Raw genomic sequence first — 22,142 nt, 5'->3', positions numbered from 1 at the left:
TTCCGATGATGGTGGGATTCAAACAGTGGCGCCGCCGCACACACGCACCTCCAGTCCCTATTGGGCAGGGAGGTTGGTTTAGTAACCCCTTCTCGGCACTCAGATAAAATTAGTAACCACTTCTAGAGAAGTGGTGAGAACTGGTTGGATCCCACCTTTGAACCTGTCCCTGAGAGAGAAGGCAAGGAGAGAGGGGAATCTGGCCCAGGTCGCCCAGGTAGGGAAAGAGCAGTTAATGCTTGCCATGTGTGCTAATTTCTCTGAACTGTCAACTTCTCTCACCCCCCTCCAAGTGACACTACAAGTGAGACCCCTTGTAGAACAAATTTAATTTTGTCGAAGGCTTTCATGGCCAGATTCAACTGATTGTGGTGGGTTTTCCGGGCTGTGTGGCCGTGGTCTGGTGGATCTTGTTCCTAACGTTTCACCTAGCAAAAGGACTCACTGGGTGCCTTTTATTATGATTACCGCTGTTTTAACAAAATTTAGTATGTTTTAGTATGTTTTAATGATGGAGCCTTATGGGTCGTTGTTGTTTTAATTATATTATTCGCTCCTAAATTCGTTGTATTAGTTCTGTTGTACACCGCCCAGAGCCCTTGGGGATGGGGCGGTATAAAAATTTAAATAAATAAATAAATAAATAAATAAATAAATAAATAAATGTGTAACAGACTTCCCTCTGTGATACAAGATGCCAGATGCAGGCGAAACGTTAGGGACAAGATCCACCAGACCACGGCCACACAGCCCGGAAAACCCACCAGAACCAAATTTAATTTTGCTTCTCTGCCAGAGCGAGGAGATTTTCTGGTAAGCACAGCCTTGCCTTGGACCTCTTCCCTCCACCCACAGTCAGCCTGCCTAGCTCTACCCTTCCCACTCCTCAAACGGTTGTCCGTGTTTTCCCCCTTGCCCTGTTTCACGTGGCTGGCTCCTTCCTGCTTCTCTAATGCGCATCTTGATAGATCAACATACCGATGTAACAGAGGTGGCTTTTGCAAGGAACAGAACAAACAGGGGCTGTTTCTGGCTCCAGCCAACCTCCCCCACTCTGCTTTGGCCCTCCCCAATGATCGGGAGGGCTTTTAAAAACTTTTTTCAGACAAGCATTTTCACCACTGGAAAAAAAAAACACTTTAAGAATAGAGTTTTGGAGGACAAATGCAGGTTCCCAGGAGTGTGTTATTTTCCATCACAGAACATTTCAAAAGGCAAGCATTCATCAGGTTCCCAGATATACAGAAAACAATGGATAAATAATTTGAAATCCTTAACTAACACAAGTCCAAAGGATGACTGTTCCAATCGTACTGCTGTTTTTGAATTATAATGTTGTTGTTTTTTTAAAAAAATATGAGAATGAAAATTTTCATCAAGAACAGACTTATGGAAAGCTGACAGGTGCTAAAGAGCCTTTACTAAGATGAGGGTTCCCAGGGAAGGTCCCAAGCATGCCAACCACCGGGTCAACCTGAGGGCTGCACAAAACCTCACATGGAATGTCAGCAAATCCTCACACAATACCATTTCAGCCTGATCTTTAGCTATCAGGTAGCCAAGAAATGCATTCTTGGAGCAGCCCTGGGTCTTATAAAAGTGTCTCCCTAGTGAGTTTTTTTCTTTGCATCTCACTCATGGTTGGGATGACAGTTAAAGAAGCAAACAACCGCCTATGGGACCCCTTTCCCCCCCTGTAGGAAGGTTTTTAATAAGGATATTTGTTGCCGTTGCTGGTTTTATATGCTGACCGCTGTGTTTATTTTAAATGGATTTAATTGTATGTTTTTAATTTGTTGTTCACCGCCCAGAGCCTTTCGGGGGTAGGGCGGTATAAAAAACTCAAAAATAAGTAAGTAAGTAAACAAACAAATAAATAAATAAAGGGAGGCACGGCCTGGTCATGTATTTCCCATGGAACTGGTCTATAGCTCTTCCAGCAGAATGTCAAATGTATGCAATTTGCAATTTGCCATACCCATCCAAACGGAGCAATCTTGCCATACCCATCCACATGGAGCAATCATCCCAGCAGTGAAGATGAAGCTCCCCCCCCCCCCAAAAAAAAACACCGGTATGGGGTAGTGATTAGAGGGTCAGACAAGCACCCAGGAAATCTAGTTCGACCCATGAAGCCTATTTGGTGATTTATCATGATTTCTCAGCCTAGTAGTACCTCATAGGATTGTTATAAGGATAAAATAGGGCTGGGAGAACCATGCATAGGTCCTTGGGCAGAAGGATGGCATAAAACCTGTGGCAGATGCTGTTTGTAGGGTTGCCACCTCTTCCACACCAGGAACTGGTCATTTGTAATGTTCAAAAAAGGATCTCAGAATAGAAGTTGCACAGGGTGCATTTGGGTCTACAGCTGCCAATTATTTCTTGAAATGTCCAAAGGCATTCTGAGAATGGAGCTCACGAAAGCAGCCCAGGAATTCCGTTTTTGTTTCCGATGCTTATGCCTGATGATGTTCATCTCAACTGGTGCCGAAATCTACAAGAGAATTGTGAGACCTCAACTTTTCGACCACCTGCCCAACTTCTGCTGCTGCTCTGGCTGAAATAAGGCCTTTTAGCATTAGCCAAGGCAAACATGACATACTGAACAATACTACAAGTGTCCAAATAAACCCAAGAATCTGTCTTTAAAAACCCCTTCTCCATTTTCACCCGCTGAGCTTTCAGGGCATAGAAGGCATATTCAGATCAGTGTTCAAAATTCACCTACATTACATAGATGCTGTTAGATTTGCCACTTCTAGTTCTTGCCCTGTTACAGTGCAATTAGCATGGCATTTTACAAACAGGTGCCAGACAAGAAGAAAAGAAGAAGAAGAGTTTGGATTTATATCCCCCCTTTCTCTCCTGCAGGAGACTCAAAGGGGCTGACAATCTCCTTGACCTTCCCCCCTCACAACAAAAACCCTGTGAGGTAGGTGGGGCTGAGAGAGCTCTGAGAAGCTGTGACTAGCCCAAGGTCACCCAGCTGGCATGTGTGGGAGTGCACAGGCTGATCTGAATTCCCCAGATAAGCCTCCACAGCTCAGGCGACAGAGCTGGGAATCAAACCCGGTTCCTCCAGATTAGGTACACGAGCTCTTAACCTCCTACGCCACTGCTGCGCCACTGCTTTTTTATTCTGGTGGCCACTGACCACAGTAAAAAGTGAGAGGTGGGAAGTGGCCTGAGACTGGGTTTATCAGGCACCACATAGAAGTGAAGTCTCGCTGCTGCCAAAACGCAGTGTGACATCAGAGGTGAGACGCACCCTTCTCCCAAGACTAGAACTTGAAAGGAGAATGGTGGTCATCCCTGACTGTCCACTGAGCTTCGGAGGTCTTTGATGCAAGCTTTTTCCAAGTATATCCAACTCTTGGAACCACGTTAGACTAGATTCGAATCTATCCCTTATCCACCCAGGAAAGGAGCACAGGAAATTGTGATCACAGATAATGGTGAGCCAGTCAACCCAAACTGATGACCCCTTTGCTGACATCCAGCAAATATGACAAATGTGCCCCCTGCAGGCTGAAGCACAAAACACCAAAAATACCAAAAAATAAGACGGACCCGAATTTTTTGGGTATACCCGAATATTCGGGCGTATCCGAATATGTTATCTGCCTTATTCGGGCATACAGATAATTTTATGCTCAAATAAAGCCGAATCTGAATTTTACCAAATTTCTAGGGTATTGACCAAGCCTAAAAATGATGAACCTCTTTATCATGTTGAGGGAAATACGTCCTTATGTTCACTTTCAATATGTCACTGTGGTTTAAAAACAAGAGGAGGGCAAAAAGGGTTGCAAGATTCAATGCAAGGGAAAATACGGGCTGGATCCGGTCAGCTTTTTTGGTGAGTAGCTGTGTCAGTTGGCAGTAGATGAGTAAATTCAAGTCCAGTAGTACCTTCAACAAGATTTCCAGGCCATAAGCCTTTGAAAGTCAAATCTCCCTTCGTCAGGTATCTAACAAAGGAAGCTCTAACTCTCGAAAACCCTGGAAATGTTGTTGGTCTTTGAAGTGCTGTGGACTCAGTCAGGTATTTCACCTAATTCCACTCCTTACTACAATCTTATCCCTCCAGGTCCCTAGATTTCCAGCATTGCCTTTTGGGTGGTCAAAGGGGACCCTCTTTCTTTTCTCACCAACAGAAAAAAAACTGGCTGGATCTAGCCCTATATATTTTGCATGTATGTGTTATGGGAAAAGAAGAAGAGTTATTCAGATTAATACCCCGCTTTTCTCATCCACAAGGGATTTCAAAGCAGTTGACAAACTCCTTTCCCTTCCTCTCCCCCCTACAGACACCTTGTGAGGTAAGGAGCAGCAGTGGCGTAGGAGGTTAAGAGCTCGTGTATCTAATCTGGAGGAACCGGGTTTGATTCCCAGCTCTGCCGCCTGAGCTGTGGAGGCTTATCTGGGGAATTCAGATTAGCCTGTGCACTCCCACACATGCCAGCTGGGTGACCTTGGGCTAGTCACAGCTTCTCGGAGCTCTCTCAGCCCCACCCACCTCACAGGGTGTTTGTTGTGAGGGGGGAAGGGCAAGGAGATTGTAAGCCCCTTTGAGTCTCCTGCAGGAGAGAAAGGGGGGATATAAATCCAAACTCCTCCTCTTCTTCTTCTAAGTGGGGCTGAGAGATTTCTGAGAGAACTGACTAGCCAAGATCACCCAGCAGGTTTCATGCAAAGATGTGGAGAAACAAACTTAGGTCACCAGATAAGAGTCAGGCACTCATAGGAGGAGTGCGGAATCAAATCTGGCTCTTCAAACTAGAGTCCACTGCTCCTAACCACTGCACTACGCTAGCTTGTACACCTATATATAAACTCACATAGGGTTGAATTAAAAGCTACAGGCCTCTCCTGGGACTAGAAAAACTAATCCCTCAGCCATTTGATGGTTTTAGTTAGTAGCATATTCAAACAGCAGCATATTTCATAAAAGCTCTCCAGAGCTTAAGGCACGGTTTGTGTGTGTATATCCTGATGCAAACAATACATGGCTTGCCCTGATTCGTAAGACAGCTAATAAACTCTCTCGGCTGATTCACGGGGGAAAAACAAGACAGTGAATTGACTAACCAGTCAGTGGGCAGCCCTAATGAATGAGCAAAGACTGAATGCAACAGACTCTTGGCGTGACAGGATGCCCCAGACAAAGGGGAATATCATACTGCTGTAGACACATCCAAGCGACAGGCTGGCACTTAATGTATTCCAGCTTTCCTTCATGTTCTCCCAAATCCGACACACAGTGTTGCTGCGACTGCGTTAATTAAGATAAGGTTTGATGAGACTATTTTAATGGCAGCCATTCAGTGTGTGTGTGTGTGTATGTGTGTTTTCTAAAAAAAAAAGGGTTTCAGAATACTGCTTCATAATACTCTGTCCACATTTTCCATTGCTATGTACACATTTCTGGAATCCATCCATTCCCTTCTAACAGGGAAAAATAAAGCCAGAAGGCCAAACAGCAGGAGGGGAGGAATTAAGGCTCAGTTCCGGAACCCATGTTTTGCATGCAGGAAATTCCATGTTCAGTCTTTGGAATTTGGAATTTGGAATTTGGGAAAGACTTCTCTTTGGTGCATTCCACACAGGCCAAATGCAAATGGTGTAGGATGGTATGCAAACCGTTTGGGTGGGGGCAGTGGTGGGATCCAAAAATTTTACTAACAGGTTCCCATGGTGGTGGGATTCAAACTGTGGCGTAGCACCAATGGGGCTGGGCCGGGCACGACAGGGGCGTGGCCTGGCATTCCGGGGGTGGGGCATTCCTGGGCGGGACTGTGGCAAGGATGCAGCCACTGCGCCGATCCTTGGGCTGGAAACGAATGCACGCAGGCGCAGGCTGCCACGCACGCCGGGGCACCTCCTGCTAGACTGCTTCAAGTTCTGCGCGCCACTGCTGAGAGGAGGGGCGTAACTCAGGCAAAAATCACGTGGCAAAATCACCAATTAGTAACCCCCTCACAGCACACACAAATAATTAGTAACCTACTATCCGGAACCTGTGAGAACCTGCTGGATCCCACCTCTGGGTGGGGGGGGGACTTCGTACCAGTCCCACTCCCTAAATGAGTTTGGCCCATTTCATTCCCATCAACCCAGGATTTTCAAAGATTGCTCAACCAGTGATCCTTTTGCACAATCCCAGGTTGGAGGCGCTACCCCAGGAACGCAACAAGCAGGAGATGCTTTTTCCCCTCTCCCTTCCACCTGTCCATTTTAGGTTCTATAAAATCTATATATGCTTTCAATGTTTTGAATAGTGCTGCTTTCGAAGTTGACTGAAGGTCCAATCTTAAATTTTTTCCCACTGAGATCAGTGGGGTTTAAATGTGCTTCACTTTAACTGCATTTCATCTTTTATGCCCCAACCTAGCCAAATATTGTCAGATCTCAGCAGTGGCGTTGCACCAAGGGGGAAAGGGGGGGTGAGACACACAGGATGTACGCCCCTGCGGGAGCGTGGCAAGGGCATTCTGGGGTGAGGTGGGGGCAGACGGGGGCATGGCAGAGTCACAGGGCACACAGGGCACCTTCGCTCCGCCCCTGGATCTCAGAGGCTAAGCAGAGTCAAACCTGGTTAGTATTTGGATGGGAGACCACCAAGGAAATCCAGGGCTGCTATGCAGAAGTAGACAATGGCAAACCACATGTGAACATGTCTTGCCTTGAAAAACCCATTAAAGGTTACCATAAGTCAGAAGCTCTTGATGGCATCACTCTGGTAAGGTTAAAATACATGCATCATAAATATCTAGAAGCAGATATTCCGAAGCCTCAAGCACATTTTTTGGGAAGTACATCCCACTAATAAAATGCTAATGGGACTGATTTGCACAAAATCATGTTTTGGGGCTGCATTTGGCTCTGTCCCTGTGACATCTTGGTTTGTTGTATCAACTTCCTCCTTCCCCTCCCTCCATGCATTCCAATTATCTTCCTCCCTAGACTGAGCAAACGGTAGTTTGCTGTGTTGTCAAACCTGAAAATTACTATGATTTGCACCAATAGTTTGCCTTCATATTTAGAGTCTGAAATTGACTTCAAACTGTGATTTCAATCTCCCATTTTAGATCCAAACTGTGGGTTGCCGATTAAGAGAGGAAACACACAAAGTGTGACATTTTAAACTTTCTACAAACCACTGGTTTAGGGAATGGGATATCTGAGTTGGCTATAGGATGCAGATCTCTAGTATAAGATTAGGAATCCAGCTTCCAGGATACCCCAGGATACCCCAGAATTACAGCTCACCTCCAGGCAACAGAAATCAGTTCCCCTGGAGAAAACAGATGATTGGAGGGTTGACTCTATGGCACTGTAATCCAATGTGCTCCCTTTCCTCCCAGGCTCCATAGGTTTCCCAACTTGGATCTTGCAACCCTACCCTTCTCACCCCCACTGGTGGCCAGGGAGGACCTGGCAACCTTATATGTGCCTGGGAAACTGGCACTTTCCTTTTGTCCTATATATAAAGACTTGCATATATATGGCTTTGTGTTTCCATAATAGCCACCATATATACTCGTGTATAAGTCAAGTTTTTCAGCACATTTTGGCCCCAGCAATTAGCATTTTTGTGCTGAAAAAGCCCCCCTCGACTTATACACGAGTCAGCTCTATTTAAAAAAAATATTTTAGGGTTTTTACTTTGTTGGCTGCCAGGGGGTGCAGTTTTTAGGCTAGTGGCACCAAAATTTCAGGATATCATCAGGTGACACTCCTGATGATACCAGCCAAGTTTGATAAAGTTTGGCTCAGGGGGTCAAAAGTTATGGACCCCCAAAGGGGGTGCTCCATCCCCCATTGTTTCCAATGGGAGCTAATAGTAGATGGGGCTACATTTTGAGGGTCCATAACTTTGGACCCCTTCAACCAAACTTTACTAAACCTGGGTGGTATCATCAGGATAATCTCTTGCTGATACTAGCCAGGTTTGGTGAGGTTTGGTTCAGGGGGTCCAAAGTTATGGATCCCCAAAGTGGGTACTCCCATCCCGCATTGTTTCCAATGGAAGCTAATAGTAGATGGGGCTACCCTTTTGAGGGAACCAAACTTCACCAAACCTGGGTGGTATCATCAGGAGGGTCTCCTAAAGATACTCTGAAATGTTGGTACTGCTAACATAAACATTCCTCCTCTGACAGGTTGTGTGAATGTCCCTTCTAAAATGACACCTGTCATGTGCAATTTTAAAAATATGTACACTAAAAATAATGAACTATTCTTTTAAAAAGCAGGGTAGTTTTGAGTCACAGGGAAGAGGCATGTTCATTCCAGTTTTTATTGTAAGATCCATTGTTTAAAACCCTTCCTTACAAAAATGCTAAGGTTTTTGTACTTTTTGGGACTTTTTGGGACTTTGTACTTAAGGTTATTGTTGATACCATATTGTTCTTGTTGACCCTCTTTTCCACTTACGGAGCTAGTTTACTGTTTTTCTTTGAAATAAATATTTAAAAACATTTAACCTACTGATGCCTCAATTAATGTAATTTTATTGGTATCTATTTTTATTTTTGAAATTTACCAGCAGCTGCTGCATTTCCCACCATCGACTTATACGCGAGTCAATAAGTTTTCCCAGTTTTCTGTGGTAAAATTAGGTGCCTCGACTTATATGCGGGGTTGACTTATAGACGAGTATATACAGTATGTATATGACTTGGCTCTCAGAGCACAGGCATAGATTTGGTGTCTTCTTACAGACAGTTCATTAGCCTGGGCAAAGCACACCATTCTAGGATATAATTTTAAAGTCTGGATAAAGTCCTCTATCTAGTTAAATTGATTATTGCTTTAGTAACATTAATGCAGAATTAATATTAAAGATTCCTGTTGGCTCCTATAAAAACTATAGGAGTAATCTCAGGTACCTGATCTAAAGCTTCAATTATTATTTTTACTAGGCATTACTAACATTTACACAAAACAACTAACTAAGAGCATATCAAGGACCCTATTCCATTATATTCGTTTCCCTTTTGTTCAAAACATTTTCTGGTCAAACGTTTCAGGCTTTTATGTGAAGATGCCAACAAGATTATGAGCCTTCTTTCTAGCTCAAACCGAGGATCCATCTAGCCAGTGGTGGGATTCAAATAATTTAACTATTGGTTGTTTACAAGCACCATTTTAGCAACCGGTTCTGCCGAAGTGGTGTGAACCTGCTGAATCCCACCACTGCATCTAGCTCTGCATCCTGTTTCTACTACAGTTTGCAGGAAGCTTTGGGGATCTCATGCTGGGCATAAAGGAAATAAACCTCTCCCATGATCGGCCCCAGCAATTAGCATTCTTCTTCATGTGGAAGTTTCATTTAGCTATCATAGCTAACAGCCACTGACAAGTCTAGCCTCCATTAATTCTGCCCAATCCCCTTTGAAAGCAATCTAAGGGGGAAAAAAACAGGCGTGACACAGATAATAGATCTTGGATCCTCTGTAAAATCCATGTGTTTACAGCCTCAGGTCAGACTGGGTTGCACAGGGAGAGGGTATTTGACCCTTCAGCTGCTTCTGACTTTTAGAACATAAGAACATAAGAACAAGCCAGCTGGATCAGACCAGAGTCCATCTAGTCCAGCACTCTGCTACTCGCAGTGGCCCACCAGGTGCCTTTGGGAGCTCACATACAGGAGGTGAAAGCAATGGCCTTCTGCAGCTGTTGCTCCCGAGCACCTGGACTGTTAAGGCATTTGCAATCTCAGATCAAAGAGGATCAAGATTGGTAGCCATAGATCGACTTCTCCTCCATAAATCTGTCCAAGCCCCTTTTAAAGCTATCCAGGTGAGTGGCCATCACCACCTCCCGTGGCAGCATATTCCAAACACCAATCACACGCTGCGTGAAGAAGTGTTTCCTTTGATTAGTCCTAATTCTTCCCCCCAGCATTTTCAATGAATGCCCCCTGGTTCTAGTATTGTGAGAAAGAGAGAATAATTTCTGTCTGTCAACATTTTCTACCCCATGCATAATTTTATAGACTTCAATCATATCCCCCCCTCAGACGTCTCCTCTCCTTTTGCTAATCAAACCAGATTCCTTACACTGTTAATAATCTTTTGAAATTGGGGGGGGGGGGGAGAGGTGATACACAACCTGTAAAAATGTATTTCCCTCCCCCCCTAATAAAAACACAGAGAACCTAATTCCAAATGGCAAAATCAATCCCAGGATGTTCAATCTTCACTCCCCTTCAGATGCAAGCTCAACTTCAACTGCAGCTGTGTAGATGCACATTATTTTTTTACAAACTGACAGAGATCAATAATCCTTGCCCTATCTGTTTTGGCCCTGTGCTGCTGCCATAGCTCACAGCCATCAACGAATTGAGCCTCATACAAAGAGTACTTCCCTCCGCCTGTTTTGAACGGCTTTCCCATCAACTTCGATGGCTGCCCAAAAGTCACAGTATTATGAAGGAGGAGGAGAAGTCCTCTTTCTCCACACCGCCCATAACCGTATAAAGCTCTGTCATGTTCCCCCAAACTCCCACCCTTTACTGATCTCCCCCACCCCCGAAAAAAAACTAATAAAGCTGTTGAGGGAAAGCTTTTTTTTTGCAAAAAGAGGGTCTTACATTTCACTTGGCACGAGGGAAGAAACATGGTCCTCCTGATTTCTGGTGGAAGGCAATTCCACAGCCGAGGGCCAGCAAATCTCCCACTGACTTCTATGGGAACAGGATCAGGACCACAATGGGGAATAAGGAAAAAGGATACAATAAATTTTTTTTGGTCTTTCTTTCCTGAGCACATTTTTTGAGAAGTAAAAAAAAAAAAACGTTCTCACAGTTTCTGGAAACAAGATTGCAAACCTGCTTAATTTCCTATTTGTCCTTTAAACAAGTAACCTATTGGATTTTTAAACGTTAACACAAATGGTTGACAATACTGACAGTTGTGTTCAAAAAGACCAATGTAAAAAGGCTACAGAATGCGAAACTGAAATCTATTATTGAAGCTATTATCATTTGCAATCAATAGCCAGCAATAATTATAGAAGGATTTCAAAACAGGGGCTCGCAGCTGAGCAGTAATAGCTCCAGACAGAAAAGAGCATTGAATTACAGTGGCACAGAGATCTGGAATTCATTTGCTTTACATTTAGTAAAACAGGGTTCCCCACGCATAGCTAAGACATTGTGGATACATTTATTTTTAAGGAAAAGACTTAACAATACAATTCAACGTCTTCCAGCAAAATAATCACAAGAGGATGGTTTTGTATCACTTAGACATTTCTTTGCCAGGAAAACATAACCTCTTCTTAACTCACTGATGAGATAATGTGAATATCTGGATGATGAACGTTCTTGCAAAGCTTATCAACTAGATTCACTGGTGTGATATTGGCGGGTGCCAAGATGCAAACTGGCGAAATCAACAACTGTCCCCACACGTGCTTTATCCCTTGTAGCCCCCATCTATGGAACTACCTGAAGGAGGAAGTCAGGGAGGCTCCTACTAGGGGTTGGTAAAAACAACAACAGTATTTTCCAGGTTTGAGTTTATTAAACACAGAAATTTTCAAAAAAAACTGAATAAAGTTGAAATGTTGGGGGTTATTAAACCCGAACCCGAAAAATACAGCTTCCCCCGGACTCCATGTGGGGCCGGGAGGAAGCAGACAGCAGAGAGCTGAACCCACACTACTTGTTGCCTCCGAGACCCACGTGGAGTCAGGACGCAGGCATACAGTTGAATGTTAAGTCCAGTCAGGCCAAACCCTGCATTCAACTGTGGGCTTGGCCTGGCCAGGTCCAGCTTTAAATAGCAGGCTCCACCTCTGAAGCCTGCAGTTTAAAGCTGGATCTGGCTAGGGTGAGCACAGCATTGAACTGAGAGCTCAATGCTGGCAGGGGATGATGGGAACTGTAGTTCATAACATCTGGAGGGCCGCGAGTTTGACACCAGAGTTCTAAAGCATCCATTTCCTCCAGGGGAACTGATTTCCGTAGTCTGGAGGCGAGCTGTCATTCCAGAGTCCCACCCAGAGATTAACATTACTGCATACAGCCCACCTTCCAAAGCTTCCAGTTTCTCCAGGAGAACTGATCTCTGTGACCAGGAGACAGGGGCACAGCTAGGGAAAATGGAGCCAGAGGCAGACTCTGCCCCCCATGGGCTCCTGTGCCTCGCCTCCCTGCACCCCACTTACCTTAGCCAGTGGTGGGGCTTGGTGGAATGGGGCCGGACAGGGGTTCCAGGCAGCAGCTGGCCTGGCAGTGCCGGGCCTGGCCGGGTGGGGCAAGGGGGAAGAAGGAGGGGTGTGGGGCAACTTTCCGCCTCCCACGTGACCCCAATGGCGTCCATCCAGGGTGCCTGTCCTCACCCTGTCCCATGGTAGCTACGCCAATGCCAGGAGATCAGTCTTAATAGCAGGAGTTCTCTCTGTGCTACCTGGATGTGGGCGATTCTAATAAGGATCACAAAAGCCCTTTTCATCCCTTCCTTCCACATACAGTCTGGGAAATGGGATAACTGTAAGCACTTCCCATATTTAGCCTTCTCTCTTACACGCTTGATCTTAGCCAAAAGGGCGAGAAGCGATGCCTTCTCTCTTCATACCATGGAACAACAAATTTCAAACTGGGGGAGGGGGGAAGGATTTGGAGCTGAGAGGGGCCTGAACTCTGATTCTTAGATTTCCTGACAATTTCCTGCATCCATTTATAACCTTACCAAATTCTACAGAATGCTTGCATTTCAGCTCAGCATTTTGCTTTCTAAAAAGTCAATTTCCTCCCAGCACAATTTACATAACATCTCTTGTACAAAAAAAACAATGCAGCAACAGTGTATGTTTACATTTTTAAAAAAAGGTTCCCTTTCGCTGTTTTCCAATACGGAACAAACAAAACAATTTTAAAACCATTTCCCTTGAATTCCCTGCCTTCTTTACCCTCCACTAAAGCTGATCCACGCCAGGATTCTAACCCACAAGAACGGTAGGTGGCTTTAAAAGAGCAAAAAAACAACTCCATTGTGAGTTATAAAATCAGTTAATAAGGCTGTTAACCATCATTTGCCTATTATAACGTTCTTTCAGAGATTTGGGGACTAGCTTATGCGGTGGTCTCATATCCGGAACAATAAAACTCCGGAAGCCAGAGGAGTTTGATGTAAATTGATTTCAAAACCATTTTCCATGGGCATAACCTTAAGTATATCACCTGCTTATTACTTTGTTTCCATATACCCTATAATCCACGTTCTGCATTGTTTACTTTATACCTAGCCGCAGGAGTGTAGCTTGCATTGTTCTCTAATTTCTGTAATCCTCATTCTATTCTAGTGTTCATTGCATACGCAGGGCGGGGAGTTCATTGGGACATGCCATTTGTTTGCATTGTTTTCTATCCTGTAATCTGCCTGGAGTCTCAGCTAGAAAGATGGACTATAAACTGTCAGAAATGAAGGATTAGCACTGACTCCTAGCCTCAGACTCCAGAGGGGACTTTAGAGAGCCAGAGAGACAGAAGGGTCACGGCACTGGGCATCCTCTCTCTGCTGCTCTGACACTATCCTTTTGGTGTGTAGTTTGCTATTCTCAGAAAGCTCCCTTCCTTTCATACCTTCAATGGCATGCATACCTTTTTTTTCTATCTTGCAACCATCCTAGCTAATTAGACTAGATTAGAAAACTATATTTATCCTATTCAGAAACCGGGTTCCTATAATAAATCAATTATATTAGTTTGAATAGAGAAAAGGCTCTGAGTAATTTTGTTCCTGGCATACACACAGAAGAAGAAGAAGAAGAAGAAGAAGAAGAAGAAGAAGAAGAAGAAGAAGAAGAAGAAGAAGAAGAAGAAGAAGAAAAAGAAGAAAAAGAAGAAGGAAGGAGGAGGAGGAGGAGGAGGAGGAGGAGGAGGAGGAGGAGGAGGAGGAGGAGGAGGAGGAGGAGGGTTATATTTATATCCCCCTTTTCTCTCCTGTAAGGAGATTCAAAGGAGCTCACAAACTCCTTTCCCTTCCCCCACCCACAACAAGCATCCTGTGAGGTAGGTGGGGCTAAGAGAGCTCCGAAGAACTGTGACTCAGCCAAGGTCACCCAGCTGGAGTGTGTTGGAGTGCACAGGCGAATCTGAATTCCCCAGATAAGCCTCCACAGTTCAAGCGGAAGAGTGGGGAATCAAACCCAATTCCTCCAAATTAGAGTACATCTGCTCTTAACCACTATGCCCCTGCTGCTCCCTAGAGACTAGATAGGATTAGCTCTGCTGCACACTCTACTGAATTACTGCCTGTCTGTCTTTCTACACACCATATATATGTGTGTGAATGTATACCATACACACACACATATATTGGCAAGGAACCAGGATGTCGCTGAGCACCTGACAGCCCACTCCACTGTCCTCCCTTTTGCAGATGCCTGCCCAGGGCTCAAGGGACACTCCACAAACAGCAGCCCTGTCCTCAGACTTACCAGCAAGAGCAGGGTGCATATGTGTGTGTGTAATGTGTATGTGTGTGTATGCATACAAACACCAGTAGGAAAACCCGTTGTGCTGAAAAGTACCACTGGCGCAGGACAGATGTTTTTGAGGGGGCAGCAACGAATCTTTGAGGCCGCTTCTACCCCCACCTCACTTCCTGATGCCCAGAGGTTTTGGGAAGGGAGGCAGGGGCCTGCTTCTCCCCCCACCTCGCTTCCCACTGGCTTGCAGTTTGAGGTGAGTGTGGGTGTGGGGAACGGGGGATGAATCCCCAACCAATCGCCGGGCAGGACTCAGTGGAAATGAGTCCTGCCCAGTGATTGGTGGAGGGTTCATCATTATGTCTAAGGATGTATGTATGTAACATATGTCTGTAACACAACCCATACTGGAGTGAGACTTTCATCAGCCCCTGCCAGCATGGCCAATTGAAGAACTGTGACTAGCCCAAGGTCACCCAGCTGGCTGTGCTGGCCATGCTGGCAGGGGCTGATGGGAATTGTAGACCATGAATATCTGGAGCACCATAGTTTGGGCATCCCAAGTGTAATTATAGTTGTCAAACTCGTGGCCCTCCAGATGTTATGGGCTACCTATTGTAGTCCATGAACATCTGGAGCACCATAGCTTGGCCACCCCGAACTGCACCATCTTCCAGGCCTTTTGTAAGGATTGCTAATAACATATTTATCCCTCATTTAAACACCCACATACATGCTAAGTGTTGTTATTTCTTTTCTGATACCTGTAATCTTTCTGCAGTTAATTAATGAAAATATCTGCTGTCCAGCAATCAGTTAAAAAGTGAATAAGATTTAGATTTAACATACAACGTTGGAGATTCACATCCTACTGTACAAAAATAAATTCTCCTCACCCCCATATTACCTCTCCCCCCACCCCCACCCCCCCCACCCAAAAAAACTCTGCTGGAGGATACATGAAAAATGCAGTGTTGTGCTGGATGAACTATGAAATATTCACACAAAGGAGATGGAAGTGAAGTTGTGTTTCATGAAAATGGTGACAAAATATTTATCGATATGTTTCAATTTATAAAATTAGACAAAAATATGTATTATTTTAAGTGACAAAGCCTATGTACAACATCACACTATTTCACTACAGAGACGTTTGGAATATTTCCATATTTTTGTTCTTTGGCAGAGTGAAGAAATAGTCATGGGACTGTCAAACTGAATTGCAAAACCTTGGTATTCCATTTTTTTTAAACTGCAATTCATCTCCATAGAGGTTAGAGTTATTGTTTAATTAAACACAAAATGACATGTACAAGGGGCATGCTAGATATCAAGCAGAAAAGATTTGCAGCATAAAACAGCATGGCAGTTTTCTTTCAGAATATCAAAGATGTTTTAAAGAAACTCAGAAGTAATGAGTCATTAACTAAGCATCGTATTGATCTGATAATTGTCTTCATGTATACAGTTTCAGGAAAGTGTTATTAGTGATATTTTCCACGAAATTTTGTAGGTTGTTCCATTTTACCTGGGAAATTAGCTATATACACTGCAATCACAAACAGAGCCATACCCTTGTAAGTCAACTGAGCCCTTCGGGGAAGGGCGGTATACAAGTTTAATAAATACATTAATTAATTAATTAATTAATTAATTAATTAATTAATTAACTGAAGTCAATGGGCTGACGGAGGACGATTCCCCACTGTCTAGCTTCCAACTGAGTTCGACCTAGGTTCGGGGAAAAAAGCTATACCTCAGAACTGGAATCAGAAATTCCAGTTCTGAGGGGGGCAGAACTGAAACGAACCCAGGTCGAACTCAGCAGCAGTGGGGAGTTGCTGGGACGAACCTAGGTTGAACCTAGGTCGACTCTGCCAGTGGGGAATCACCCACTAGAGACACAACTGTGCTTATAGCCCAATCCAGAATGGGCTGGCGGGGAAGGTGCTGCTTCGGCACCACTCTGCCCTTTTCAAAGGGCTTTCCCGTGATGCAGGGACACCCCCCCCCAGAATAAACCATTCAAGAATCCCTATAGGGCCGTGGTGGTGAACCTTTGGCACTCCAGATGTTATGGACTACAATTCCCATCAGCCCCTGCCAGCATGACCAATTGGCCATGCTGGCAGGGGCTGATGGGAATTGTAGTCCATAACATCTGGAGTGCCAAAGGTTCGCCACCACGGCTATAGGGGATAACAGAGATACACCATAAAACATGGTGTATCTTTGACACTGGCATACAGGGGCTGGACGAGCAGTAGAAGTCAACAACTTTTTGCGCCAGCAGGCCTAGGCACAAGTGCAAGAGCTGCACAGTGCCCCATTGCCCAGATAAGTTGCCCCTCTGCTGCCACATTTGTCCCTTGCATTGGCAAAGTGGGCACCCACACCAGCAAAGGGCTGCGCTGGCTCCAGAGAGAGGTTGCCCCCATACTTGGCTGTTATCAGCAGTGGTGTAGTGGTTAAGAGCAGGTGCACTCTAATCTGGAGGAACCAGGTTTGATTCCCAGCTCTGCCACCTGAGCTGTGGAGGCTTATCTGGGGAATTCAGATTAGCCTGTGCGCTCCCACACAAGCCAGCTGGGTGACCATGGGCTAATCACAGTTCTTCGGAGCTCTCTCAGCCCCACCTACCTCACAGGGTGTTTGTTGTGAGGGGGTGAGGAAAAGGAATCTGTAAGCCCCTTTGAGTCTTTTTACAGGAGAGGAAGGGGGGGATATACATCCAACTCTTCTTCTTCTTCTTAGTCAGGCATTGTTAATGCCCTTGTTCCATTCCAGCTACTAATGCAAGTACATGCAGTGTGGGAAAACTAAAATCTGGATCTCTCTCAGGTTTTGTAAAAGCAGTCATGGGTGGGAAGGTAAAATTCTGGTTAACGTGCAACCCAATCCATCCTTGCCAGGAATGGATTTCCAATCATAAGCCACTTCTGTCTGGGGTCCTATTGTCTCAGATGAAGAAAACAGATAGCTGTAGAAGGTTTGCCCCCATGAGACAAACAACAGTCTGATCTGTCTGTGAATTGCTCTGGTAGTGCTGTTTTACACAGGTTATGCTCCTCCCCTATTATGGTGGTGGAAAGTGCCCATCAAGTTGCAGGGGCTGATGGGAATTGGATTCCTTGAACAAGTGGAGCACCATAGGTTGGCCACCCCTGAACTACACCGTCTTCCAGGCCTTTTGACAACCTGTTGGGGTTTTGAAAGCAAGAGATGTTCAGGGGTGGTTTGCCTCTGCATTGTGACCCTAGACTTCCTGGATAGTCTCCCATCCAAATACTAAATAGGGGTGACACTGCTTAGCTTCCAATACATGAAGCTAATACATGATCTATACATGAAGACTGCAGCAAGATACCAACAAAAGAGGACTGGGTTTAAAAAGTTACGGAATATTCAGAAATGGCAAAATTGGCAACATTATTAAGAGAGAACAGCTTGGACATTTTTTTTAAAGAAAACTGGAAACCTTTTATAGAATATCTTTTGAAAACCTATTCGAATAGAGAAGTAGTGGCCAGGTTTGAAATCTAAAGTAAACAGTAGATTGTAACTATTAGAATATACTGAAGAATTAACTATTGGATTAATGTATTGATTACATATGCATGAAACTAGAGATAACTTTTAATCAAAGATGAGATGGCTGGAAGTCAATATATGATGTATATGGTTGTGAGGGGGGGCGTAGTTTGGATGTTTGCATGTTCTGTTTGTTTGTGTTATGTGTGCGAAAATTAAAATTACATGTTTTTTTAAAAGCTTCCAAGATCTGACAAGGTTAGGCTACCTTGGGCCATTCCTATTAAGACCCTGAGCCCAATTCTCACTGGGTTTTTTTTCTGTTACAGAAAATCCACGGGAGTCGTGTGCATTTCATGTTATTTACACTGCTGTTTATTTAGTCTAGCACATAATCCCTTCAATTTATTATTTTTAGTACAGAAACACTGAATTGCAGAGAGTCACAGAAAACGGCTAGCGGTGAAAACACAGTGAAAACTGAGGGGGAAATCAGGGGTTGCCACATTATGTCCTTGAATCTTACAGTTGTTGAACATGGTCACTGGTAACAATTTGTACCTCATGTAAAAGGGAATACGCCCATAATAGATATAGATTACTTTTCCCCACGTGTGGAGTGGATTATCTGTGGATTATCTATTTTGGGGTAGCTGGAGTTCTCATGCTGCTCAGTTAGGATGGGAATTATCCTCATGGGCATGAGCACAGATTGACAGAAGTCAGCATCTGTGCCCTGGGCTGAGCACTGGGTTTACGCCAAGGAGAAGACTGCTCAAGCTGACCACAGAGATGTCTGGAGCTTTGCCACGCCTGCTATTGGTCCTGCTAACATTCACGGCCACTGGGTCTGTCTACCTCTGTTCCACATGTGAACCAGTGGAGTATAGAGGGTCAGACAAGCATCTGGGAGATATATTTCTAATCCCCACTCTGACATGGAAGCTTGGTGAGTAATCTTGGACCAGTCTCAGGCTAATCTACCACACACACACACACACACACACACACACACACAGAGAGAGAGAGAGAGAGAGAGGGGGGGGGAGTGTAATGGAAAAGTCTGTTCCTCCCCTATTATCAGTGTAATTTAGTTCGGCCCTATTGGAAGGAACACTTGATTTCAGTTCCCAGTTCTTGCATGCTAGTTATAGCCGAAGGCTGTGAGAGTTACTCCTCTTGTAAATAAAAAATGGGTTGTTTTGGATCAGCTTAAATGGAGGTGAAAACCAGGGATTGAGTGATAGCTATAGCCCAGGGGATACTACCGAGATGATAAGAGGGAGGAGAACAGAGCAATGAATGCTACTTTGGGTACCTCATTGGGGCTAAAGGCTTGGGGTACAAGCTAAGCAAAACAAATACATGAACGTCTCTGACTACCAAGCTATTGTGGAAGGACATTTACCCATGACACATGAATGCAGGCTAACTGGAATTACGTTTTCTCCCTCAATAAACAGAGATTCAACACTAGATTAAATCTCAATTTGTGTGCATGCATCGAAGGACTAACTAGTAGCCCACAGGCGCACATTTTTAAGTCACAAGTAACTACAGCCAGTTTCTAACTGGGGTCCTCTCCACAAGAAGGGAGAGGGGGAAGGAGGAAGCAGCCAAACCCAGCAAAGAGGCGGGTTTGGAAACAATTTAACTTCAGGCTGGTTAAAAGTGATGTCGGAATGGAGCCAAGGGGAACAGTTGATGGTGCCTCCGGCTGAGAAAATCTGAGAAAAATCAACAGAGCTTGACATTTAAAAATCGCCTGCGCTCTTAAAACACCCAGCTAAAGACACCAAGAAGAAACACACACACACACACACACACACACACGCACACACACACACGCACACACACACACACACACACACACACACAAACCCCCAGTGATGATTATTTGGAAATATCTCACAATATTTAACATGGCGTCCTTTTAATTAATTATTGGGGGTGGGGAACACATACACAAATCCCAGAAACTGCACATACAAAAAAAGTTGCATCCCCAGCAGTTAAGAACAGAAGAACAGAAGAACAAGCCAGCTAGATCAGACCAGAGTCCATCTAGTCCAGCTCTTTGCTACTCACAATGGCCCACCAGGTGCTTTTGGGAGCTCACATGCAGGATGTGAAAGCAATGGCCTTCTGCTGCTGCTACTCCTGAGCACCTGGACTGTTAAGGCATTTGCAATCTCAGATCAAAGAGGATCAAGATTGGTAGCCATAGTTATGTCATTTCTAACCCAAGGGAGTCAAGCATGCAGACTGTGTGGGGGGGGGGGGCGAGGGGGGAGGATTCAGCTCCTTGAAAGGGTTTATCAGGCCTGGGAGCCAGGGGGTGGGGTGGGATGGGGTGGGGTGGGTTGCTTCAGCTGGCTAGTGAGTCTGCTGTGAGGTCACTAGCTAAGGCAGCCCCCCCCCCCCCCCGGTGCTGATCTGGCCTAGAAGCCTGCTGGGAGCTCACCAACCAAGGCTGTCATCTTCCCCCCTGACTTGACCAAGTCACATTTATGTCATCAATGGCCTGCATATCAAATGAGTTTACCACTGGTGTTTGGAATATGCTGCCACAGGAGGTGGTGATGGCCACTAACCTGGATAGCTTTTAAAAAAAGGCTTGGACAGATTTATGGAGGAGAAGTCGATCTATGGCTACCAATCTTGATCTGCCTTGATCTCAGATTACAAATGCCTTAGCAGACCAGGTGCTCGGGAGCAGCAGCAGCAGCAGAAGGCCATTGCTTTCACCTCCTGCAGGTGAGCTCCCAAAGGCACCTGGTGGGCCACTGCGAGTAGCAGAGTGCTGGACGAGATGGACTCTGGTCTGATCCAGAAGGTTAGTTCTTATGTTCTTATGTTCACTCCTATCCAACCCATCTTCTGCAACCCAAGCAACACCTCCCACCAGCGAGGTACAGAAAAGCCCTTTAAAAAATGAGACGTTTTCCATTTATTATTCAAGCAGGGTAGTGCCTGAATATACACAAGATTGCACCTTTGTACTCTCTATTGATTAAGCATCACCCTCCCGTTCTGGACTCACACGGTCATTAATGCAGATTAGCATCCCCGTTTCGTTCGGGAGCGTGTACTGAAAGGGGTTGGCGAGAGAGCAGAGTTTTCACCAAGCTGAGAAAGGGAACAGCAAGAGGCCTTGGAAGGAAAGTAGGGCATTGCTTTTAGGGAGATGTGTGCACCACAAGTCACTTCCAACTGCCTAGAGAGCTGCCTGCCACTATTAACCGCGGTAAAGATGCACGTACGCGGCTCCTTTTGCCAGCGCAACTGCGAGACCGTGATTCCTTCGAAGGGGAAAAGCTGCATTCAGAACCTCGACTTGCACTCTGGATTGTGATTTATGGGTTGCTATTATAGTATCTTCCAGTTAACGGGTCCTTGCTGATCACATCAGGCCTAGCTGATGTAAAGCAATGCCACAGACCCCCAGAGGAAAAACACACACACACATACACACACACGAAAAGCGACCCCAAATAATCAGAGTGTGCATTTAACACCCTTAAATAACTGGCAGGGCAGAGAGAGGAGAGGAAAACATGCTTTATTGAGTTGTCTGAGCTTTAAGGGCCGTATAAAAAACAATAAGCAGCAGAGAGATAGGGCTGTCAAACCTAATGACAATATATAGTCCTGTAAATCACCAGCACTGGACAATTAAAGCAAAGTATCTATAAAACCTGAAGAACCATAATTATTTCAGTGAAAGGGAGGGAACGCGCTGGGGGGTTTGTGTGAGTGCCTTAACCTGAGGGAAGGGGGAAAATCAATTTATGTATCAGAGTAATAATATTTGTGCCACTAAAAGGCAGGCTCAGAAGGGAGCTGCTCTTTTTTTAATGAGATCCTGGAGAACCTTTGCCATGTTTTGTTACAACGGACTAGCACCCCTGTGTAATGGAATTTCAGAGAGAATGCATCTCCCATCAACCCTGGCTCTATTTTTATATATATGTATATGTATATATGTTGTGTGTATATATATATGTGTGTGTGTGTGTGTGTGTGTGTATGTGTGTGTGTATATATATATATGTGTGTGTGTGTGTATATATGTATATATACGTGTGTGTGTATATGTGTATATATATGTATATGTATGTATGTATGTATGTATGTATGTATGTATGTATGTATGTATATGT

At 44.7% G+C, this 22,142-nt stretch overlaps 1 protein-coding gene across 1 annotated transcript in view; it reads right to left on the bottom strand.

Annotated features, from left to right (window-relative positions):
* The window catches only part of TENM1 (teneurin transmembrane protein 1), a 652,843-nt gene that overhangs the window by 308,876 nt on the left and 321,825 nt on the right, over positions 1–22,142 (bottom strand). Inside the window, exon 5 of the mRNA XM_048514741.1 lies at positions 10,604–10,696. Coding sequence (XP_048370698.1) covers positions 10,604–10,696 — 93 coding nt within the window. The remainder of the gene's footprint in view (positions 1–10,603; positions 10,697–22,142) is intronic.

The sequence above is a fragment of the Sphaerodactylus townsendi genome, linkage group LG13 (assembly GCF_021028975.2).
Source record: "Sphaerodactylus townsendi isolate TG3544 linkage group LG13, MPM_Stown_v2.3, whole genome shotgun sequence".
NCBI lineage: Eukaryota > Metazoa > Chordata > Lepidosauria > Squamata > Sphaerodactylidae > Sphaerodactylus > Sphaerodactylus townsendi.
The sequence above is the reverse complement of the archived record's forward strand: the minus strand, read 5'-3'. Positions and strand labels throughout refer to the sequence as shown.